The sequence below is a fragment of the Sphaeramia orbicularis genome, chromosome 17 (assembly GCF_902148855.1).
Source record: "Sphaeramia orbicularis chromosome 17, fSphaOr1.1, whole genome shotgun sequence".
Classification (NCBI taxonomy): Eukaryota; Metazoa; Chordata; class Actinopteri; order Kurtiformes; family Apogonidae; genus Sphaeramia; species Sphaeramia orbicularis.
In genome coordinates, this window is record NC_043973.1 from 25,648,630 (window position 1) to 25,674,180 (window position 25,551).

Genomic DNA, 25,551 nt, shown 5'->3' on the forward strand with positions numbered 1-25,551 from the left:
GTCAGAAAAAAGTTATCATGGCTAACTTATGATAACACTGCTGTGATTTAAACATCTTCACAGTATCTTTAAGCAAGGCTAGAAATTACAAAAAATAAAGTCTGCCAGAGAAGCTGGAGAAATTCCTCCATGATTCCCACATCTGTGAACTGGCCTTTGAAGATGTTTAACAATTGCATCAGGCACTTTTCAAATTCTGTCTTTTTTCTTTCTAACTGTAAAATTCTACCTGATGCTTTGCTGCATGAAGCGATCAGGATCCTGCGCTGTGAAGGTGGTCAGAGTTGACTCGGGCAGCATTCCTTCTTCCAGTTTGACGAGTTTGGGGTTGGGCTCAAAGTAGGGGCTCTCGTTGACGTCTATCACTCTGATGGAGACGGTGGCGGTAGACTGGCGAGGCGAGTGGATGCCTCTGGCCAAGGGAACCTCGTTCCTTGCTTCCACTGTCAACACGTACGTCCTACTGATTTCATAGTCAATAGGCTGGCAAATCAAAGAAAAAAAAGTGTACAGAGTGTGAATAACACATCGAAATACAACATACACTTGAAAAGAAGGAACCCAAAAAGGCTATAATTAACAAACATATCATTATGCTGAACTTGTAACATGATAATGACTTCTATTGGCTGAAAAACAGTATTGTGAATTTGAGATGTGTTCACATTACAAGTACTGAATTACATTATGGATTTTAATTTCCAGATATTTCGAACCCAGAATATATGATTTGTCAGTTGCAGCTCCAATTACAGTCAATGCAACACAAATATTTTCTGAAACCACACCACAAAAACAAAAACTCGCAGTGCAGCATATATAATACATGCAGCACTACACATCTCAGTGGGATTAAAGGGGAGGAGTTGAAGAGAAGGACTCACCTTAACGACGGTTACCAGGCCTTCGTTAGTGGTCGGATCAGTGGGCACGGAAAACCTGCCGGTGGGGTCGCCCCCGGTGATTTTGTAGACGGCATTCCAGGCTGGAGTGTTGGGCTGGTCCTTGTCAGTCACCGTCAGGTTGGCCACAATGACATTCACACGGTTTTCAGGCACCTCACCGTAAAACTGCATGAATAAACCATGAACGTACAGAGGAGCGAGCTGTTAGTGATACTGCTGTGGCAGCAGAAAATACACCAAACTCTGCCTCACACAGCACAGCAGGACCAATCTTGGGTAAATAGACATCTAAGGTAACTTATCATGTCGTCATGGTCATCTCATTCCCTGGCCTCTCCTGATAGCTCAACAGTAGCATTACAAATCTCAGTGATTCGCAGGCACAGTAAGTGGCTCTTTCACTGGGGCAGACATCTCTGTAGTTGCATGTGTCAACATTTGGAGGGGATATAACACTTTACGCATGGCTGGCTACTTGTATATCTGTGTGCCTTCGGAAATGCTGGGCAAGCAGAACAAGTCGAGTAAACACTAGTGCAGCTGAATGCACATATCCATAGTGGGGTGGAATGGGGGTTCTCTATTGATGTCTCAGATAGGAGTTTGTTTCTTACCGTCTCAGCGGTGAACTCTGGTGGATTGTCATTAATGTCAGTGACTCTGATGACGGCAGTGGCTGTATTAGACAGACCGTACATGGGATTGCCCTCCATGTCAGTGGCCTGGATGATCAGTGTGTACTGAGGCACTTTCTGTGGGGGGGAAGCAAAAACAAACAATTAAGATGATTAATTCTTTGGGAAAACGGCCATGTTTGGAAAATAATTTTAACCTTTAATCAACATTTCACTCCCTTTTTAAACATTTTGCATAATGTAAAAATCATCTGCATTTACATCCAAATATCATCAACTCCCAACTACAGCCTTAATTCTCAAAAGTCACATAACATTGATGATAATATACGATATCATCATTCTCAAATTCTCAATCTATACTGAATATTCTACAGCTTAGAGTTGCTCAACACAACACTAATGCACACTACAGCCTCCAAAATAATAACAACATTAAATCAGCACTACTCTGACACCTCTCTCAGCTAAAATCCTTTGTTTTTTTTGGCTACTGTATTGTAATAGATTTAACAGTGACCCTTATGAGCTTGGGGACCCACTGTACATCGATATTAATGCGTTCAACTAAAATGAAACAAACCTCAACTGGCAAGCTTCTTAATTATGATGACTAATGGTGGCTTTTTATATAAATCTGATTTATTCCCTATGGGGGCAGCCGAGTTTGCCTGCATATGTGAAACTCACACTGCTGCTATGTACAGCATCATGAAGCTAACAAATGGCTCTTTTCACATTAAAAGCCACTCAGGTAACGGACCAGTTGCTAGGTAATGAGAATCGGGCAAATTACTTTCATGGTGGCAACTGGCGGACATAAAATGGCAGCCCCAGGGCAGAAGTGATTGAGCAGCCACCTAGCCAGATTGCCCTCACTAGTATTGCACCAACTGGCTTGAGCTTTATACTTTACTTAATTTATTTATTTTCACCAGCAGCCATGCGATCCAATTAAAAGAGAGCTGCAACATTTACAGCACAGGGGGAGAGAGACAAAGAAAATCCAAGAAAAAGGCTTCAGAGAAAGAATGAGGGAAGGGAAACATTTAGCTGCTCAGTGATGCACGCTGCCTCCTTGTAAGAGTAAAGAAGTGTGAAACTGCCAAGTCCATTTCTACTTCTCATTTAGTTGGTAATCAGGAAAATTCACTCTGGCTCATTGGTTCTTAGACAGTCTGGATATTAGCAAAGATACCCTTGCTGTGTTTTGACATCATATTAGAAAATGCAAAGCTCATTTATGTAAAACACAGAAAAGTGATATCTTAATACGTATCTGCAACAAGCAGAAAATTTAACTTAAAATAATAGATAGCGATGTTAATGAAAGTCTGATTATAAGGATATACAATCTGGTATGTGGTAAGTCTAAATAATCATAAACAGTGTCAGAAAACTTGAGTTACAACAGCATTTATCTGTGTTTATCAAGACAAAGAATAATAAGTAATAAAATAACTGTATGTAGAGAGTCAGCTGAAATGAGAGTAGAATGAAATACCACTGAAAATAAAGAATAAAGCTGGTAATGCGTGATCTTATCAGGCAGATGATACGAGTCACACACCTCTCGGTCCAGGCCTGCTGCCACTGTAATGATGCCTCCTGTTTTATTGTTGATGGTGAACATGTTGGAGGTTGGACTCTCTGGATTCTGAGACAAGATCTTATAACGAAGCATCCCGTTAGCTGTTTTTGGGTCATCTTTGTCCACAGACGTTACAGTCATAACAAATGTTCCTGTGGGATAGCAAGACAGACGAAAGATGCAAATAAAAAAAAAACAAAGATTAAAAAACCATATCTACATGTGCGTTTACATTTAATACTGCATTTAAAGACACTGGAAGTAAAGTGTATTTTGTTTTACTGAACACAGCTCGATGTGTAACCTCATCATTTTCATACAGCAGAAGAAAAGCTAAAGTAATGGTCACCTCAGGAATGCCATCAGTGCTGTGTGACCTGCTAATAATGACTGTATCTTACTGGATTGCTCATACTGTGTGGTTCTGTGCTTAATTTGGTATATTACCTGGTTTCGAACCCTCTGGAACAGTGCCATTCCAGATTTGATGGCTGAACTCGGGTCTGTTGTCATTCATGTCGATCACATTGATCACAATGTCAATAGGGTTTTCTACCTGGTTGCCGTTCAGGTCCACTGCATGAGCTCTCAGCTGCAGAAAAGAAAAAAAAAAACAAAAACACATTAACACAGCTGGACATCAGGAAGCAAATGAGGCATTTGATGGAACGCATACAAGGGCATTTGTCGACTATGCAAATAGTATATAAGGGCAAACCATACAGAACCACTGCATTCCTTTGACTATTAACCACTGAAAATATTTTTATCATTATTATTATTATTTTCATTAGCATGTACATGATCAAACAGTTCAGATAATCCCTTTTACTGTGACCAGGGAAAGAATTTGGCTTTTCTGAAGAACAAATCCTTCCCATAACTACAGCTACCAACATAAAATAGAAATAAATGTTTAGACTGAGTCCGATATTGGCCACCAAGTCAACAACACAAGAATTTTATGGCCTTCACTTGAAATGGATACACTGATTTTATTCAGTTTGGTTGCCTACACTGGGTTACCGCAGGTTCAGCTCTGTTTTATGAAAACAAATCTGATCTGCTGTTTTTTTTTTTTTTTTTTTTTTTTTTTTTTCATGTAAAGCACATTTTTTTCCTAAAATAAACACAAACCTGCATGGTTGGTATCCAACAGAGGTTTTTGGGTTCACAGATATGTTTATAGTTAATCTAACTCAAATAATGCCACATAATGAAAACAGGCTTTACAGTGAGTCTTCTTTATGTACATCCCACCTATAACAGATGACATTACTATACTCTCTAGAAATAGTTAGATTTTCATATTAAGGATGCAAAGTGTGTAAAGTGACGTAGTAGAAATGGTAGGAAACACAGGGAAATTCAATACTCAATTAAAATACAGTTCCAGTCCTGTACTGGTCCCACATTTCTGGCTCAAATCAGTCTTAGGGGTTTTTGTTGTTTAAGTCCTTACATGATTTGCAGATAAAACATCAGAAGCGACGAAGACAGCAAATCGTTTCACTCAGATATTCAGTTTGTGTAAAAGTCTTTTGAGTCCCAAAGTATGCTTAAAAGACCATTGAAATGTAATGGAAACTCCACTAATGAGTAAAACAGCTCTGGGAGGTGCTGGAGGTTATCGAATTATATCTACCATCACTTCAAATCCTTTAAATTCTCAGACGGATAAGTCAGATTTCCTGGGAGACCTTCATCACACCCCTGCCTTTATTCAGTCTGAAGAAAATGTTTAGGCTACACATGACCCTTGGGCACGTGCCAACTGAATGGAATGAATAGCATAACTTGAGAAACACGTCTCTCTTGATGAATGAGGCTGGAAAAATCATTTGCAAATCACCGGAGAATTATTTATTACCGTTCTCATTTAACTTGTCTCTGTTTTTCTATTTTTATTTCATTTCATTAGACTTACATGGAAGTTGGGGATGTGCTCTCGATCCAGGGGCTTGTTGACAGATAGCTCTCCAGAGATTGGATCGATGATGAAGATGCCAGTGGGGGGCTGGTCAGCACCGGGGCCTGTCACACTATATCTTAGGGATCTGCTTTTGTCATGATCTGATCGGATCTGTGGGTAAAACAATTTTTTTTATTAACAAAAGCATCAGAATGGTACATAATAATTATTCACAAATATTAGGCTGATCTACTGTAAATTGTATAGAAGTATTATACAGAAGGTGATATAAATGGATTTTCTGATTATAAAACCCAGAAGTATTCCAATACAAAAAAATGGGACTAATGGCCCTGTAGCTCACTGGTATGTTGTAGCAAGAATGAAATACAAGTTGAATTTGTAAGGTTGTCAGGCTAGAGTCCTGTGGTCTTGATGCAGTAGAAGTAGGTGGTACTTTCACTTGAGGATAACTCAACAAATTAAATGAAAGTCCAAATATGACTTGTTATCAGTGTTCAATAGTAACTATATTAATATCTGTAACCATTTCCATGCTATAAGCCATGAAAATATGGCCCTTTATAAGTAAAGGCAAATGTTTAATATTTCGAAACTCTAAAATATCTCTAGACTGTGAACAAACTTTGTAGACACTGTGCCAAATGAGCTACATGTAAAATTTGAAATGAATCCGATCTGTAGTTTCGTCAGAGAAGGTATTTGAAGAAATTCCTAACGAAGATGACAGCAACGAGGACAACGGCGATGGACACAGCGGCCGGGAGCTAATCAATCATTAGCGCTACTACAAACACACTGGCAATAATTCATATTGTTTAAGATTAAATCACAATATTGGTATAAAATACTGCAGAAAGAGTGTGTTGTCCTGCAGCGTATGTCTATGGATTAACGTATGACTGAGCTGTCCGTCCTTTCACCATGTAAGCTGAGACCATTAGTGTCTACACCCTGGATTCACACTGAGCAAACAAAGTATGTCCACATCCTGGTATTATCCGCTAAAGCCCAGAAACATTCATGCAAATATAGCTGGATTAAATATACTATATACAAATATCATACACAGGACTTAACACACCAGTGTGGAAGTTGGCTTAATATGTGTAAAAAAGGATCTACTTCTCAAAATGTCCCAAGTATTTGGCTGTCCTGTCAGCCACCCACACACCTGGCGCTGACCACAGAATTGTTGCAAATGAATGTTCCCAAGTGTGTCCTTGAGCCTTGATAAAAGGAGTATAATATCTCAGCAGGCAACTGAGGAACAATTGCACTGGCGAGCACTTTAGATTTCCCTCTGCTTCTAAATAATGCCAGGTTACGCTGGTACCGACTGCCCTCTGAAACAAAAGATAAATAATACAGCGGAAAACAGAGCCCTGACCTTTAGCAAAGTGTTGTAAATATGAAGCATTTTGTTGAAGGTATAAGTCTCATATCTGTGACCCTCTGAGTGGGAGCTCAGGGCAATGGGGACCTACAAGGTTGTCATATCAAGCAAAAAGCTTTTTCTTTGAAGTTGTGAGAGCGCTGTGCATGTGAGTGTGTGCAGGTGTGCCTGCATGTGCCTGTGTGTGCAGCCTTACCCTGACAAGCTCTTGCGGGAATGGGCCTCGTGAGTTCTCCGGGACATTGATTGGGGGGATGACCCAATCTCTCTTCATGCGTTTCAGTTGGCTGTCTGTGTTTCGTGATGGAAACACTATTTCCTTCAAATCCTTGGACAAGACTGGAGGGACTGGATCTTCCTGGACCTGGAATCACAAAATGAACTGGTTCAAGAGTTGGATAGTGATCACATGTATGCAGCAAATGTGTAAAGTATAATATCATTCACTGTTCAGTGCAATATACATACATTTAAATGAATTTACACTTTGGGAATAATATAATGACGGAGCCTTTACCATTATACATTAAATTAAATTTATGTTTAATTCTAATGTGAGAAGTACAAGGAGTATAATACATACAATAAAGAATAAAAACATAATTTCATCATGTATCATATATTTAACAATGTCCCTATAAAATGATAAATAAAATATGAAGTAATCAGTATGCATAAAACCTGGGATTTACATTTAGACAAATATGATTACTGTGGGCAACATCTTGATTTGCTATTCCAATTTGAGGTAGATTGTTTCACATATCAGTCCTTTTTTATTTCTATTTTTTTCCCCCAAGTCAAACATGCAAAGTTTAACAAGCATTCAAATAGAAAAGTGTTTGTGTGTTTCACACAGTACCTCTCTCTGGTCAGAGTCACTAAATCCAAACCATCACCAGACAAAAGAGATGCATTTATTACTTTTATTTTCTAAATTAAATAATTACAGTAGTTATGTTGCCTATTTTATCGTCAACTTGCTTTTTCCAAATAGTGATTTGATTAAATGATGTGGTATAAGTTAGATCTGTCAGTGAGTAGGGTAGGGTGGTTAAGGATGTGTCTGCTCAATGCACTGAAGCATTACATCAGCTAAGCTTAGTGACAATGGCAAATGAAAAGTATAAAACAGTATGGTTGGGCAATATATTCAGTTAACTAGATGAATCAAGGTTTTGCACTCTGAAAGCCTTTATAATTCTTAAGTTGGGAAAATAAATACTGTTTTTGAATCAAGCTCTTCAGTTCATGTAGCCAGAAAACAATTGGTTAAAATTGTGAATTGTTCAGGGGCGCCCTTCTCTGGCACCTCACCTGGAAAGACCACAACCCACATGGGCCAGGGCCTCACTGCAGCAACCTGGGTTCAATTCCAAGTCCAAGCCCTTTGTTTTATATCATTCTGCCTCTCTCCCCATCTTAAAATATCTCTAATAAAGGCACAAAAGCCCCAAAAATGTCTTTACCCAGCTCTAAAAAACAGTATACAAGTTTCTATGGTATACAGTCAAGCACTGGCTCAATCCTAAACTATTTATTCACAACCAACAGCATCATCCTAGTCCATTTACATAAAGCTAAAATAACACCAGACATTGACGCTTCTCTTTTTGGGAATATAAAAGAGATAAAACAGAACAGGCTGCCACATCTGCAAAACTTAATAAGTGCTTCCAAATGTGATTTAATACCTGGCCTAAATGTGTTTTCAATCAAACAATCCATTTTTATGACTTTATTTGTAGCTTAAAATGTCTACAACACGACGTGTGATGATATGCCTTGAAATGCTTTGGTGAGTCAACTGTGCGCTGGTTTGCTTTAAATGGCAGACCTCGTCTTATGTCCTGATAAAATGCACCCACACAGACAGACCAGCTTCCATAATGGATCTGCCATCCTCCCTCGGCTGTAATGAATGAGATTTGAAACAAAGGAGGATGGTACCTGCAAGCCAGACACTAAACACACAGATGGCTCAAATTGCCTATGCTGCTCCAGAGACTGAGGAGACTGAAGTAGTGCCAGAGAAAGTTAAAGTAACCTTGAACAAAACGAGGGAGGAAGGAAAACAGATAAACAATATGTAAAATCTGTCAAAGTCAATGAATGATAGCTGGGATTTCAATGGAATCGTCGCATCCCTTTAAGTATCTTCTCTAATAATTTAAGTGTTGATTGGTCATGAGGTATTCTCGCAACGTACTGAAATTGTCCTACGCAAACACAGAAATTAATTACCACTTTGCCACCTTATAACGTGACCCATATCCCAGTCTCCCTCTCCTCTAACATCTGGGGAGCTGTCGGAGAGCTTCCACTAATCATGTTTGAAATCCGATTATACTACTTTCACACATTGCAGATGCAGAGAGAGGCAAGCAGACAGATAGCAAAGAGGCATGCTTCAGAAATATCTATTACCTTATTAAAATGGACGCCAGTGAAAGCAGTAATTATTTGCAACCTGCGTCTGAAATGATGAATTGCACGGTGGGTTTGTTCAGCCCAAGACACATCTATCTCTGGAGTGCTGGAGGTCTGTGCCCATCCACACTCTCTGAACACCCTCCATCTTCTGACTAGGAGACCAGGAGAGTGTTGGGCTGACTGATGGCCTGATTGTTTGTACGTTGGGGAATTACATTAGTGTGCATTCACCTCTTTTAGAAAAACTCCCCTTTTCAGATTCTGAAAAATTCTCTCCTCACAGACTGTGGTGAAGCTGAGGTTGTAATAAAAGTAGAGATAGCGGGTGAGGGCACTCTTAACGTTAATGAGGATATTGTTTGGTTGTCATTGATTAAAACGTTTCCCTAAGGCGGGTGCATTCATGGCACCAAAAAAAAAAGTAATCGCTGATGTGATTAAGAGATGTGAGATGATTCATGACAATAATTGCACTGGAGGCGAAATAACCGCCCATGACCTCATAAACGTGCATGATTTGGCAAAGTCAATCCCTGATTTCATTATGGACAAATCAGTGCAAACAGCAGAGGCAAGAGAAAGGAAGTAGAACAGAATCTGTCTGCACATGACGCTTAATATGACTTCCTTAGTGCTATTTAAAACTTAAAACCTCCATAAAGTCTATGTTTATCTGTTTTGGCCAAGAATGTATTTTGCCTTTGACCAACCCACAACAGTGACTAATGGTATCATTAAAATCACATACCTGCAGGAGTCTCTATAGTAAATGAATGTCAGTGGCTAACGACCGTGTTTTGAAAAGCTGTGAAATCATTACTGGATACAAGTTTAATTTCAGCCCAGCAGACCACTGCGCCGGCACCGCTGACAGTAACTACACATAACCGTCAGCATTAACTTCTAATCTGTACCCACATAAAATAACAACGCCTGTGTATACTGAGATTATCTGTTCTGCCGCACATTTACAAACGGGCATTTGTGGCCATTTGTTTAAGTATAATACCGGGATTAAAATGAAAAGCACATTGGTCTTTGTAAAATAAACACGATTACTGCTTTTGTGGGTGCTCATTAAGACACCAAAAGGCTAATGAAAAATCTTACATTGGTGATTATTAACATATGGAACTGATGGACCTCATATAACCCTGCAGACCGGGACAGGAGTCAGAGTAGGACACAGATTTAGGAGTAGTCTCTGTGGATCCAAGTCTGTATGTTTTCCCTTTAAGTTTAAAGCAACAGATATTATCTAATTGAGAAGGATCACATAATCTACTGGCACTGAAGTTAAAACCTCTAAAATAAATTTGCCTGTGGAGCTTTTCATTTCCTGGTTACAAGGCAGATGAATGGGACATGTGCGGAGCTTTATTCAGGCACTTCCTCTGATCTTCCGCCAACCACAATGTTGACACAGGAGCACATGGTCATTCTAACTAATTGCAGATGACTGCGCAACACGTCCAGTGGAACGGTTAAAAACGGCACTCTACAGCTCAGACAGATGCTTCCCATCTTCTAAAGCAGTGAGAGAGGTGCGTCCCCTTTTGGATGACAAGGCAATAACCTCCCATTCACAAAACATGCTCAGTGAAATCAACTTTATGAGGTGCTATTTTGCATCTGCTCTTGCTACCCACTGACCGTGTTGAGTATATGTTTGTGCTCCTGGTAAATTGACACATTAAGTTTTAATTAGCGAGTCCCTCTGAACACCTGCTACAATTTAGGGAACTAGTCATCTGTGAATGTGCAGTGTGCCTAATAAGCCTAAGTTATTTGTTGCGAGGGCAGAATTGATCATTCTACCTTCACACGGCAGTAACATTAGTTAGACAACTGAACAACAACTCTGAGATCTTATAGAAGTGGATGAGGTGTGTTCACCTGCTGGTTGGAGGCTGTGGAGGTCGTCAGCCTCGCTTGGGTCACCCATTGCTGTTGAGCGCTGTCATCACTGGCCTTGATCAGCAACGGTGACAGTTGGAACGCAGAAAGCTGAAGATTCCTAGCAGCGTAAACCGCCCCATCTGCCTCTATCCGGAAGTCAGACGGGTTACTGGACTCAAACCGGATCTTGCCGCCTCGGTTGCAGTTGTTAAACCTCACTGTAAGAGACAGAGTAAGGATGATTTAAGTTCAAAATGGTTCTAACTGTAAAAACAAAAAAAAAAACAACAAAAAGAAAAGAAAGGTTGAGACAAAGGAAGTGGAAGACAGACAGTGAGACAGACACAAAGACAGAAGGTCCACGAAGGTTTACCGATTCTCCCTCTCACTCATACATTATTCACTTCAAGCTGTGCCCCAAAGGTATTGCTCAAAACAGGTGCAGTGGAGGAGAGAGTTAGAGGGGGAGAAAACTAAATCAAAAAAGGGAAGCATGCTCCTTTAGGGCTATTAAGGAAAAATACCCAAAGAACCCAAAACAATACATCTAAAACTTGATGTGTAAATTTATCTGAACATGCAGTTGCATTTGAGACGTGAAATTCAACATGTACACTTTTTTCTGTTAGGGTTTTCGCTGTTCTTTTTTCAAGGTAAAGCCTCTCGTGTTAGCTCTGTCCCTGCCGGCGTATAGGGATACCTTCTGTGGATGACTACCAATCTTCAGATTCTCAAGAGACTCAAGTATCTGTGTGTGATGTTTATTTCATCAGCATGTACACAGAACACACACTCAAACTCATGGATGCATACAAACACAGCAGACAGGTGACTCATGGGGGCTCGAGTCCCACAGGTGCCTCAGTGGCAGTGGTACAACATCGGTTCATGTTACAAGTGAGTGACAGTACAGCACAGCCCAGAGTGCACATATAAACACACACACGGCTCAACATTTAAGAGCTTCACTGTGTGATGTGTTTGTGTGGATGTGTCTCCCTGGAAGGCCTGCCTTGATTTTGTAGCACACAAAATGGCATAAAGGAAAAGATAAAAAATTCCTCGCGGCCGCAGAGATCACAATGTTACCATATATCGCTTGTGTGGAGGCTCTGCTGGTGCTGCATTGAATTATTAAAGCAGATGTGGAATTACTTAACAAAAGCCTGGAAGGGGGCACCTAATCTTCCTTTGTGCTTCTACCTTAGGGAACCAGTGGTGTCTTCAGAGTATTGCCTGCATGAGTGTGGTGAGTTCCTCTGGGGTTGGGGAGAGGATGTAGTAGATCAGCTTGGAGTCGAACGGAAGTCATAAGTTTAAGCCTCAGGCCTAAATTAATAGCATCAGCCAAACACTTGCAATCAATCGTGCCAAAATGTAACACACCCTGGCCCTAATAAATCATTCAGTGATGAGAGGGGGGAGAATTTCATACTTTTTTGTTGCTTGTAACTGCAGATAGTTTTGGTTCCCCTACACTGACAAAGGTATATCTGATCTCAGTTTTCTCAGTGAGCAGCAATAGTACAGAATTCAAATCAAGATTCAGAATACTTTATTAATCCCAGAGGAAAATGTCATGTGTTACAGTTGCTACATGCAAGTAGCGATAAGAAAAAGTAGCAGGACAGAAATTATTATAAAAATATACATGTATGGAAAGCTCTAAATATCTATATTAAAACACAAAATTTGAACAACTATTTGTACAGTATGTACTAGACCAATATCAATACGATAAGTTAAAGAAGTGAACATGAATAAGTGTGCAAAAAATTGTATTTAATGACTGAAAGCAACACAGCAGGAATAAATGGATGCAAAAGGAAATAAAACTACGGAGACATACTCTATAAAAACACAGACCATGTATCTGAAAACAAAAAAGAAAGAGAAAGAGAGAGAAAGTAAAAAGCCACGGCTAAGTTCTGAAAATGTCATACTGTGCAATTGCAATATATTCACACTGACAAATGAACATGCAGTCGTACTCTGCTTTATCACAATCTGCAAAAAAGGAAAACAAATCTTCGTCAAGAACCATATGCTCCAATCCGTTTACATCCTGCTTAAAGATTTAAACACTGACAAAACAAGAAAACAGCACTGCAAACTGGATTTTTATCTCAACAGCAGCCATTTATCTAAATATTGCTAAACAGCACACAAGGTGAAACAGCCTTGTAGGAGAGACACTGGCCCCAATAATGAAGATAGAAGATGACAAGACATTTCTTCTGCACTGGAATACACTAGACATTGGCCATCACCTTCCTTGCTGCTCTTGTTCAATTACCCTTGACCAATTAGGATTTTTTTCAACCTGACATCAGAAAGATTACCTTCTCTCTCTGAAGGTTTTGCCGTATAACAGGCCTCCTGTAAACTACAAGCTTACCATTTTATTCAGCTATTTTAAAAATCAGACTGTATCCTGTAAAGACACAGAAATAGGTACTTTTCCTGATGTTCTACTTAAACCACTTCCCTCCCTCATCACTGCATCTTGGGTTATTCTAGTTAGCATCCTGTCACACACGAAACTGAACACTGGTCTGTCTCAACTTAAAAAGGTAGTAAATGAGCTACAGATGTCAAGGTTTTTTTTCTTTTTTACATTTGTCAGTAGTTGAAATGTCAAAAAATGCAGCAAGTGCTTAATTCTGGCTGAACATATATTCCATAATTTCTCCCCAAAACTGTGGCTCATGTGTTTCTTTTTTTTCATGTTTCGACAATACATTTTTGTCGATGTGTGTACCAACAGGGCTCTTGACAGCAGCGTTCCCTCTGTGACTTATTTTAGCCCTACCCTCTTGTTGAGCTGAGCTCCAGCTCTTTAACATTGTCTGAAATTTGGCCATTGGGACACCTCTGAGAGGCTCTTCAGCAGTCAGCCCCCACAGTAATCGCTGCACAAACTCCCAGCAGGGACAACCATTTCCAATGATAATGAATGGGAATGTCCAGCGTGTGTCTATTCATTTATCAGACACACTCTGGTGCCTTGAAAAAAACATGGAAATGTGGATTGTGGCATCACTAAAAACCTCGCTGGTGCATCTTATCTATATCTAGATTTATTGGATCCCCAAGGTACAAGGCTAAATGAAATCTTGGTTGCCACACCCTATCAGACATGTCGTCATGGGTACAATGATAAAGGCCTTTGGTTTGGACAGAAATGCCGATGCAGCAGAGGGGGGCTGGGGGTTAAAAAAAGAGGGGGAGAAAAAGGCCTGTCAGCAGAAAGGCCTGTCCAACTAATGCCCTGCACCGGGGCCCAAAATTACCTCCGACTCAATGATCCTATTCACAGTTTAGATGCCCCCCCTTCCCTCACTGACAAGCAACACAAAAACCCAGGCTAACCTCTCCGAAGTGCCAGAGTGCCTCTCCATTGTCTGCTCCCTCACGTGACAACTCTAACTCAGACACAAATAGTTAGAGAGAGACAGAGAGAGGAAGAGAGATACATTTCATTTAGAACATGGAATGAGGACTCCTGCATGGTAACTGCGCAGAGGCAAAGAAAATATTCCACATTTTCAGTTTTCATATCCGCCTGCCAAATACATTGCCTGTAAGTGAGAAAGTGGAAAGCCCGTTTAATGTGCTGTAAATGTGACAACACTCAAACATCTCATGTGAGATCATCGTACTGTACCATTGTCCATTTGTGGGACGTGAGGTCACAGACAGTTGAGAAATACTCATCATAGGTGTTTCGTCGGTTGCTACAAATAAATGCAGATGTAAGCAAATACCCTAGTGGGACTGTCACTCCCTCGCCCACGCAAATAGTATAACACCCCTGACAAAATGCATTATTCACATATGAATGTGGCCAGGTTCAGTACAGTGGCCTGTACTGGCAATGAAACAATGCAACATGAAGCAGAAGCTCCAACTGAATGTGCTGTGTAACACATCCATGCCAACTCCACTGTTTATAAGATCCCGTTAAGCCCCAGCGGAGCTTTCACTCTGGAACCTCGATACAAACTGCTGTGATATGAAATTCTAATCCCCATTCAAGATTGGGGAGAACATGTTAAATTAGGGTCAGCATTCTCTAACAGTGCACAGAAATTGTGCCCAACCACAAAAACACTACTCACAGCATATTCTTTAATTGGCCAATTATTGTGCAAACTGCTAAAAGCACAATACATTACTGCTTTTTTTAATAAGATGTTTGCTTGCTATAATTGTGCATGCATATGTTATTCTTGTATTTTTCTAATACTGTTATTATGAATGCAAATTTCACAGCTTCAAGGCTGGTAAGTAAACAGTTGCCAATGTGCAACTTATTACACCCTATTCTTAACAACTATAGTACTTTGTGTGAAGATTTCTTTAGTTCAAGCCTATATTTTATAGAATCAAATCTACATAAAAACAAATGAGCAGCTTTGGACAAAGGTGGCTGCAAATTAATAGATGGAAACTCCAGGTGTAAGTGTTCTATTGCCTGATCTTGTAATAAAGATAACATCTATAAATGTATAATATAAACACATGTAGTAATAATTATAAATCATACTGTGTTTTAAAAGCTGCAATAAATTTGTCAACAATATCAATACACCTGGGATATAGAGTAGCAATTGTTATAGTTAAGGTAATGCTATATTCCACTACTTGACTCAATCAAAACACTTATACATGTTTATTCAAAAAAGCTAAAATGCCTACATGAGACTTAGGTACATTTCTGTTTTCAGAAACTAGGGTATTCTTCAGAGAAAGTAAACTGTTTGTAGCTGAAGCTTGGATCTGGGAATGATGATACTGCCTTTTGCCAGACTAAGCCCTTAAAGGCATTTTACTAATGCACTGCACTTCAAACGCGCAAAGCATTCCATGCATTTATAGCTGGGCCTAAAATATGTAAGGGATTTGCATGAAAAAAACATGCTGTGTTTGTACTCTGTTCAGTGTCTCTAGCAATTAAGAAAACTAAAGAGGAATTGCATCAGAGCATAAACACATTTAACAAGCAGCTGGCTCATTTTCCTAGCTTGATTGCAGTGACCATTCCCCCAGCACTTGGTTTGTGTAGTTTATGCATATTGTTTGAGTTATTTTTCCTTCCACAAACTGCTGCCTCAATTAGAGAATAGTGGAGAGGCCCTCAAAACGGCGTACTGATACCACCTTCGCTTATCACATATACCCACATTGGTATACACACTGAGAAACAAGCGTACTGCAGACATCGGAGTGGCTACATCTCAAACACATGGATTTTTAAGCTCCCTTGATCTAGCAAACTAGCCCTTAGGAGATTGAAACAATTTTCAACCATGTTAACTTGGACTTTGTTGTCGTTCTACACTGGAATTTCTATCACACTAGCACAAGGTCATACAGTGAGTGCAGTGTACGGCAAGTCTGTCTGACGACTACTGTATTGAAAGGACAATTACAAGATAAGTAGACTCCCCACTAAGCCGAGAGTCACCTCCATTTTCTTGTGAGTGTCAAAGCCTCTCACTCCTCATGTTGGGCACAAAGGTTTTGCATTTTGTTTCATTAATGATTAGTCAAAAGGGAAACACTTAGACCTTTTCACAAGAGGTCTGCTGTCTACACATCAACTACATGCTTAGCAGATACTACCTGCTGAGTTCTGAATGAGCAAAAAGCAAGCCGAAGGCAAACAGCAGCCGTGATCTGCCTAAAATGACATTCAGTAAGAACCTCTTATCCTGGTGACAAAATAGCTTAAAAAAACAAAACAAAACAGAAAATGCAAGACGACAGCTGAATAAGTAATATTTGGCCTTTTTAAATTAGCGAACTCGAAGTTAGCGGTGAAGGGGAAGCACAGTGGAACATCACAATTATTCTCTGGCCTTTGTTGGGTAAATGAAATGATTCTGTGTTTTCCAGTACAATGACAGGCTAGTATTGTGTGGATTACTGTGTCACTGGAGCCAAGAGCTGATAACGCTAAGCTACATCCTTCTGCAGTTATCAGCGCATAGCTACTGGGATTTGGTTCTGTGAGTTATTGAGACGAGCAGCTTGATACAGAGGCTTTAGGGGGGTATTAAACTGACCACATTACCAGGATGTCAAACATTCTTACTCTTTATGACGCAAAACCCAGAGAAATAACCCAGCATATGCAAACAGGTGGATCCCACAATGAAAATCTCACCAGGAAATTTGCACTCCATCACAGTGTATTTCCCACTCTCTTTGAAGTCCAAAGTATGATAATTGATCATTTTTAGATCATAAAGATTGAAGGGATAAAACACAACGTTAAATGCAAGGTGAATATAGAGTCTTAAGCCTATATCCTGCAGTGCTCTGTTGGCAGATCCTCACATAGCAATTATATGTAACGAGGTGCTGAACATCATGTCCACACCGGCTATTCTTTGACCTTATTTTGTACCCTCTGATAGGTCACAGGAATATAATTGCTCTATCTACCTTAATTTACCCTAAAGCTGCTGGCATTGGTCGCCGGCTCTAATGATTAAAGGAGGGGAGTAGCTAGCGACTGGGATCTCAAGCAGAAGCAGGTAGCGGTAAAATAAGCAATCTGTGTAAGGTTGGAGGCCAGAGGCGGGTGTAGACACTGAAATGCCTTTTATAAATCAGATTGTGAATAATAAGCCATTTAAGGTGACCACATGCATCACTTTTTATTGTTTCTGTATAAAAGAGGTCATTCTCTGGTGACCACACTGCAGTAATACACATTTTAGGAAATGCTCCACTGCACTGTGCATCCATCTCCACCGCTCTGCTACTGTGCTGGAAAAGTGCTACTGCGTCTGAGGAATTTTAAAGTGAACCGAATGTGAACCCATCACTGAGGATCCTGGTGGGTGAGAAATAACCATGAATATTAAACGTCAGTTATTGATCATGTTCATTTATGATGCACTTACCACGGTGAAAACAAAGTTGCCACTTAAAAGACAGGAGCTCAAGGTATTCAGAGCCAGTATCACCGAGCACTGACTGTAAGGAGAACATGTTATTGATACAGTATTCAAATGTCAGTAGTATAAACAGTATTTAAAATTTCTTTATACTGTATATCTGTAGATGTCGAAATAAAGCCCAAGTGAACAGAGAAGTAAAAATGAAAGTAAGAGTCTATGGCAAAACGAGCTGATCATTATGGACCTCATGCTTCCATTTCGTGCTGAACTGAAGCTGGTCACGAGGGCTGGGCACTAAAACTGCCTCAGTGCAACTTGTAATGTGACATTATTAGGTCCTTTTGATCTCAAAAGCTCAGAGTCTGAGGTAGTTACTTTCTAGCCTTGATCATGTCTGTCAAAATACCATCATAGAAAATCAAAGAGACAAAGAATGCAATGACCGCTGATAAGGTAGCCTTTGCTGACACAGAGTTTTAAAGAATTTTTAAATCATCCCCGTAAAGGTTTCTGTCTCTGACTTGTTGCTATGAGAATGAAGACAGAATATCTATCTCTCTGCCCAAAAGCTTATCAGCCATTGTTTGCCGGAGGCAGTTATTATCCAAAGCTCTGAGTGGGGAAAACAAAACAGGTGACTTATGCAACAATGTCAATGTCTCATTCTGCTCTCACCAAGTGGAAAACTAGTCGCATTAAAATCATGCATAATTAGGTCCTCCTGCTCCACTGTCTCTAGCTGTAGTAAATATTATAAATCACACAGGGCACTGTTTTAACAGTGGAACAGAACCTTCACTTACCTAACAGGGGGAGAGTGGGGTAGTAAAACTATAAAAAACATCTTGGGTGGGATATCATTTTTATATTCCCTCAGTTATTTTTTATTTCATTTTTGTGTTTGAGTTGTAAAGTGGAAATTTTAAAAAATTATTAAGAAATAATGATTTGATTTAAAAATCACTAAGGTATTGTTGGATGTATTAAAGCATATATTGATATTACCTTTGACTGTACATTGGGCATGTTCCAACACAATTAAGAGTCACACTGGAACCTTTACTGTGAGAAAATAAACTACATGGTTCATTAAAATTTTCATTTGCACTGTACAAAGGTTGTGCAAATTAATGTTCAAGACGGCAAGTCCATTTCCCTGAAGACTGACCAGCAAGGAAGCCATTTGAATGTTATCATTTTTGACAAAATTAACATGGTTGTAAATCACTATTTATTTTAATTCCGCCAAGTTATCTAACATCCTGAGTCATGAAATGCAGTTCATTTAATACTGCAAGGAGGCTGCATTTGCATGCGATATCTCCAATGCACAGTCATATACTATATTAAATTATCTGTGTGCTTTCTATTGATAAATGCATGGCTTTATTCAAATACATATTTACTCCTATTAGAAAGTGTTAAATAAGCTGCCACAAAGGAGATCCACACAATGGAACAGAATTCTAATTTACATGAACTACATTTAACTATATATATATATATATATCTCAATACATTAAAAATGTTTTGTTTTTATAGCAACCTGCTCAATTTACAGAAACCTCCCTCTAGGGTTTACATGGGATGCGGTCTAATCTGCAAAATATCCTTTCACGGTTCATAAATCTTCATCTGAATGAACACAATTTTCTTAGCAATAATGACTCAGTGCTAATTATCAGAGCTGACGGCTAATGAAAAAGATATTTTTTGCATCCCCTCTACCTTCATATGTATAATATGAGGACCTGCTTTGCATAGCTGTGTTGTCAATCAAACCCATGCAAATGATGAGCTCAGGTAGACTGACACGGTCTACTGCATCCAATTACAAACTTAACCACACACACAAACATGCTGTTTCTGTTCTTTTTTTTTTTTTTCTTTTCACACACATAAAATAGCTGCACGCATACACAAACAATTACCCTTATACATACATTTACTGCAGCAGTTTTCGTCAGATGCAAGTCAGGGATTTCATCAAACAAAGAGCCTGGAAACCACATACAGAAAAAGGGCTACTGTATTCTGTAAATGCAAAATAAAAGCTGTAAAAAAAAATACATGTAGATCTGTGACATTCTGGGGTTGTTATGTCACAAGTTCAAGCTTAGTTTTTGAGAACAAAGCTACTGGAATTCCTGAGACTGTGTCTTTTGTTTTGGAGAAGCTGGGGCACGGGGAGAAACACGGGGGAAGCATGTGAATCCTCTGGCTGTGCAACAAAGCTGCAGACAAAGGAAGATGAGGTTGACAGCCTCTAGAGACGATTATTATACTGTAGGATAGATACTCCATTTCTGCATCTTTAAAATTAAGAGAAAAAATGTAGACACTTACTTCTACACCAAAAATGGATGCATGTTTACCCTGTGTTGGCGGTTACTTGAAACTCTATAAATGCATTGTAATGTTTGCAGAATTCCTGGAGGTATGGACTTAAAAACTGTTTTTAGATTTCAAAAAAGAACAAAGACAAACCTCCTTCGCTTAAGAGTCTATAAGGGCATCTAAATGCATCTTTTTCAAGCTAAACAAAGCCAATGAGTCATCGTTGAGTTGTGGGCAGACCATTACAGTCACAGCTACTGACCATTATGCTCATTTTACTCACTTGCCCTATGCCACACATCACGAGGAATCTCTGTCTCTTTCTCTACAGCCTCTTCACAAACATAAAACAAAACTCCAGGCTGTAGAATCACAGGGTTTATAACCTGCCTCTTTTGAAAGGTTGAGGGAGAGAGAAAATGTAGGAAAAAAAATCCATCCTCAAAACAATGACAGCAAGGAAAAAGAAGCTTCTTCAAAGAGAAGGATTAGGGCTGCTGCCAATACATGGGGTGTGCGCGTTTGCCACTGCACGTTTGAATCAATACGTGTCAAATTCCGCCTGAAACACAATTAGCCCGTGCTTAAAGAAAAAGACGGAAAATACACAGAAGGAAGATTAAAGACAAGCCCAATGTTCCCTTCAAAAGCTTTCAAATTCAACACATACACAGCTTTTCAGACGCATGACAGCTTGTTATGTGCTGCTCCAGTCAAAGAAAGCAAACAGAGAGGAAAGCATGCATTTGTATGAATTTACAAATGCTGTCTTAATGTGTCAACTAAGCTTATCCCTTTGTACTGCGTTGCTTCCTGGCGATATCAAGCTACAAATGAGAAAACGAAAGAATCCGACTACTAACCTACTTTGACCTGTTTGACCCTCCCCCACATAGCTGGTACTCAAAAGAGATCAACTGACTGGAACAGAAAAAGGGAGGGGGGAGTTTATTCTATGGGTAGATGGTAGTATAACATCCATCTGTGCAAAGCAATTAATGTCTGTATCTCAAGGCTGAATGAATCATATTTTTAAATTGACAGCAAAGTTGTACACTTGGAGCAAACTGGGATTTTATTGTTCAGACTGCTGCCAATGTGTAGACTTTAAGAATGCAATTCACCATTTTAGTATTGTTAATGTTATTTTTGGTTTGTTTGTTTGTTTGCTTTTTCTCGTTAATGCACAAGCCTCTGACACTCAATGCAGCATCAATTTGTAAAAGAGACACATCTTTCTATTAGGGCTGCTTACTTTCATATGCATGACTTCTTTTTTTTATTTCAGAGCAGAGGCAATTTAACACAATCCAACTGACTAAATTGACACACAGCATTGGAATCTCGCCTTCACATAATGCAGAGGGAGTCAAATTGAAACTGTGCAAACTATTTTGATCATTCAAAATAGTTTCCCAGTTCAACATAGTCGTATTTTGAAAAACAACATACACATATATGCATCGGCAAAGTATGTGCTTAACAGTTTATTGAGACAACCATAGAAATTATTTACTGATATGAGCAGAGACTGTGTTACACATCACAAATAGACACTGATATAATAGTCTTTGCACTGGAAACCTTTAAATATGCAGCATCAGGCGTGAACAATTAGCCCTGGCATATGTCCGGCACAAGGAAGTGTCTCCTCCCACATGCATTATCTGTGTTAAGGGAATAACAGTGCATTAATATGTGTAGAGGATGGTTTTGTCAGAGTACAGCCCTCTTAGACCTATGTAATATGCTGAACTGAGTAGGATCTGTGCAGCTGTGCTTCATTACAGACACAATGAGTCCCAGATTAGGGGAACTGGAAACTGGAAAGAGGGAGGGAATAGAAGATCACATGGGGAGGGTGAAAATGATTCCAAACACATCTGTCCTCAGTTTGTCTGCAGCTATAACACCAAACCACAAGCATGGCCATGTACAAATCTGTCTCCACTTGTAAGGGCCGCCTGCGGAAATGTTTCCAGACCTTGGGTTTTTAACGCGAGGACTCGTGGGAATAGTCTGTCGCCTCACAGTGATAGCAATGTTCGTCAGGGTCACACCGATATCGACAGTGGTGGCATGAGCATGCAGGTGGTATAAACATGTGAATCACTACAGACAGCTTCTAGTGCTGTGATGAACACTCCTTAGGTGTGTCCTGAGGAAACAATCAAGAGTGTTTGCAGTGGTAGACATTCTCTTTCCCTTTGCTTGTTCCTCTGCCTAAAAATATCACACAACAGCCTGATCGCCAAACAAAAAAAGAGGAACCTGGTGTTCAGCTGCACAACACTTTCAGGCCCGACTTGACAGTGCATCCACACAGATGTGAGGTTACCTTTCAGATTTCTAAATGCAAGCAATCATCGTGCCTTCACCCGAGTCACCTGAACTGACCCGGAGAACAAGAAAGGCAGATAAGAGGGAGAGAAGTAAGGTGCTACGTTTGGTTGGTACTGTCCAATCATTCTGCTTCAGCGAAACCTCTCAGGCAAACACAAATGCAGGTTCACAGTGTGTTATGCCAACAGAAGCAAGATTCACCAGGAAGACATCTCACTGCTATTAGAGCTTACTGAAAAGCCTTTCTATCCCCCTCAGAAAAAGCTTACGCATACGGAGTGATTAAACATCAAACCACGGTGTTGCACCCTAATCCACCACCCAATTCCTGATATGCCTCCCTGTTTGTCTTGCTTTATTCCTTCATATATACATAAGTAGAGAGTAGCTGATTCCCAACGCTATTCAGAATTAATCCTTAAATGAGATGTTGTGTTTGAAAAATAGTAGTAAGACTTTCTTACACAGTTGACAAAATGTCCTTTGTCACAGTTTATTACTGAGGGGAAATTCTACAACTAACTTGTAGAGTGGAGTGGAGTATGCGACTTCAGTTTTCATCATCTCAACAGGCCAATGTTAATAACTGGTTTGGAAACACATGACAGAGACAGGGTAAACTGTTGGTTCTTTTCTTTAAATTGTTCCAGGTGGAGTCTTATTTTCTTTGAAACTCCCAAGCTAGGCCTCCAGGTAGAAGAATAGCAATACCCAAGACTAAAATTGATCCTCCTTTTTCAAGCACATAACGAGAACAACAGGAATGATGGGATGGGGGCCGCATCAGTAGGTCTGCAGCTACTTTTATTACTTACACTGTTCCTCCATCTTATCTGGTTCAAGGCCGTTCACCCAGACTTATCCAGATTCCTCTGATTCACTGAAGTGGGCACAGGAATGTTTTGTTTTTTGGTTTTTTTTCCACAAGCTTAATCTAATTACTTTCATTGGCTGATAAAACCCTGAAGTAAAAGGAGACTTATTATTTATTGCTTTGAACAAAGTGTATCTGCACCAGGTGTTTGAGCATGCTCAGATGGATGAAAGAAACCAGACCAGCACTCTGGGGCTCATAATAATAACAATAATAACCTTTTATTTTTTTGTTCATATCTTCTGTGGTCGAGGTATGGTGCAGGTGCTTATTAGCCAATATGATCTCCTCTGCTACTCTATTTCCTCCAGGACCACACTAGACAGATCTGGCAATATACATGGACGCTCAAGATGTACAGCCTAATAACTCACATTATATGAATTCAATAACACGTGTCTATAGCTGTGCATGGGTGTTGATAGGAACAGTAAAACAAACTTTAATATCCCAGTGTGTTAGAAGTGTTAATGATCAGTGCTAAGGGTATTTAGGTAGTAACTCACTGTCTACAGCCACCTCACTGCCACTGACTGTAATTTCATGCTTACATGAGAACGTCGAAGACATGTCCCTCCAAAACAGGCACACATCGTGACAATAAATTATGCTCAGCTGATGTTTTTACAGGCTTACGAGTTCTATGACATCAGCACTGAACTTCAACAGCCTTACTGGAGCCTTTAACCTCACTGCATCGTGTGATTCACCCGCTCTTTATTGTCCTGTTTTTTGTTTTTTTTTAGGACAGTAGAGCACGGACCACTTTTAAAGGTTATTCACCAGCATGCTATTTGGGATTTGAGGGCAAATAATTAGTTACCAGAAGTAGGGCTTTGGCGAGGCCTATGACTAAAACAAAATACAGCATACATGGCATGCTATGAGATCACAGACTGGCAACCAGCTGTGTCTGTTGATGATGCAGAGCTCTTTCAAGCCCTTTCAGCATATGGTTTGAATCAAATACATCAGAGTCATAGTGAGTTTTAAAAACAAGCAAAGGTCCCATGTATTTGCAAATGCCGGATTAATTAAAAACAGTGAAAAACAGCTCACAATATGCATCTTGACATGTAGAATGCTGACACTGTACTTATTGGACCACATGATTTACACATAATAGAAAAAACTTGGCCAACTGTTACAGTGCAGTCCAGCAACTGTTTTACATTAAATTTTAAACAGCATTTGACAGTGAAGCTCATTCTGACTGCAAAACCTTGTGCATTTAAATGAAGTATATGACTGCATAATGTGGCGGTGAAATATCTACATGCATTTTATTCTATCTCTTAAAAATCTGTTCAGGTGGGATATATTTAAAACATCACATTGGATTAAATAATATACAGCTATTACAGCCTTCAGTGTTGGCCTGTAAGTTGTTAGGACACCCCACCCACCCACCAAACTGTGAACATGCAGGCATACATTATACACAAATTACAATCACAAAGTGGTAAAACTTTACTGGATCTAAGTTTACTAAGTGTGAAGGCCATTATTTTTTGAGAGCACACTGCTTTACTGAACAAAACCAAAAAAAAAAAAAGCTGAGAATAAGGTTTGCAAAGACATTTTGTATACTCAAAGTCATTAAGTCCAGCTGTGAGGCTTCCATTACTGAAATGTCAAACAGGGTGCTGTTACATTCATTAACTCTGCACACAAAGGTGGAAGATGACTGTTGTTTTAATCTTTAGGTAATGCAAATAGCACAAAATAGTAAATAACTGGTTAATTTGGCTTTTTACAGAAGAACAAAAGCAAGGTTACTCGCTACTGCCCCTCATTTTAAGCTTGAATTAGACACTTAGCACAGGTTCCACTGAAGTGTACAGTAAAAGGATTTTCCCTTACTAACTAAGGTATCTAGGAAACTATGTAAGTAGTAAGAGCAGGAACATAAAAAAGTCGTACAAATGACAGCACATTATTGTTCTCGTTTAACTGGTGTAAAATGTAATAGTCCTCACACCTGAAATGGTCAGTTGATACACTTAGTTAGTCTGGGAAAGGGCGTTGTCCATGAACCTCAGCGTGTTGCTCCATCTTGTGTTACCCCCCCTTCCCTCCATCCTTTGTGCACAGGGACAATAACAGCATGGATACAGGGAGGGGGGGGGACTGCTGGGCTGACGGGGGGGATCTGGTTACCTTCTCAACCAGTGCCATAACAACATATGGAGGAAGCTCAGTTACATGACAACAGGTCTGTCTTACTATCTGTGTCTAGTTTGTCTTAAGATCCTCTAATATACACATTTTTAAAGTAGTAGGTAAATACA

The 25,551-nt window shown here is 39.7% G+C and overlaps 1 protein-coding gene across 2 annotated transcripts in view; it reads right to left on the reverse strand.

Annotated features, from left to right (window-relative positions):
• cdh2 (cadherin 2, type 1, N-cadherin (neuronal)) overlaps positions 1–25,551 on the reverse strand; it is a 63,355-nt gene that overhangs the window by 12,497 nt on the left and 25,307 nt on the right. For both annotated transcript variants that reach the window (XM_030160575.1, XM_030160574.1), the window contains 8 exons: positions 10,790–11,010; positions 6,657–6,824; positions 5,059–5,214; positions 3,579–3,723; positions 3,111–3,283; positions 1,520–1,657; positions 885–1,070; positions 230–483 (listed from right to left, as the gene is read on the reverse strand). In XM_030160575.1, the coding sequence (XP_030016435.1) occupies positions 230–483; positions 885–1,070; positions 1,520–1,657; positions 3,111–3,283; positions 3,579–3,723; positions 5,059–5,214; positions 6,657–6,824; positions 10,790–11,010 (1,441 nt within the window). The remainder of the gene's footprint in view (positions 1–229; positions 484–884; positions 1,071–1,519; positions 1,658–3,110; positions 3,284–3,578; positions 3,724–5,058; positions 5,215–6,656; positions 6,825–10,789; positions 11,011–25,551) is intronic.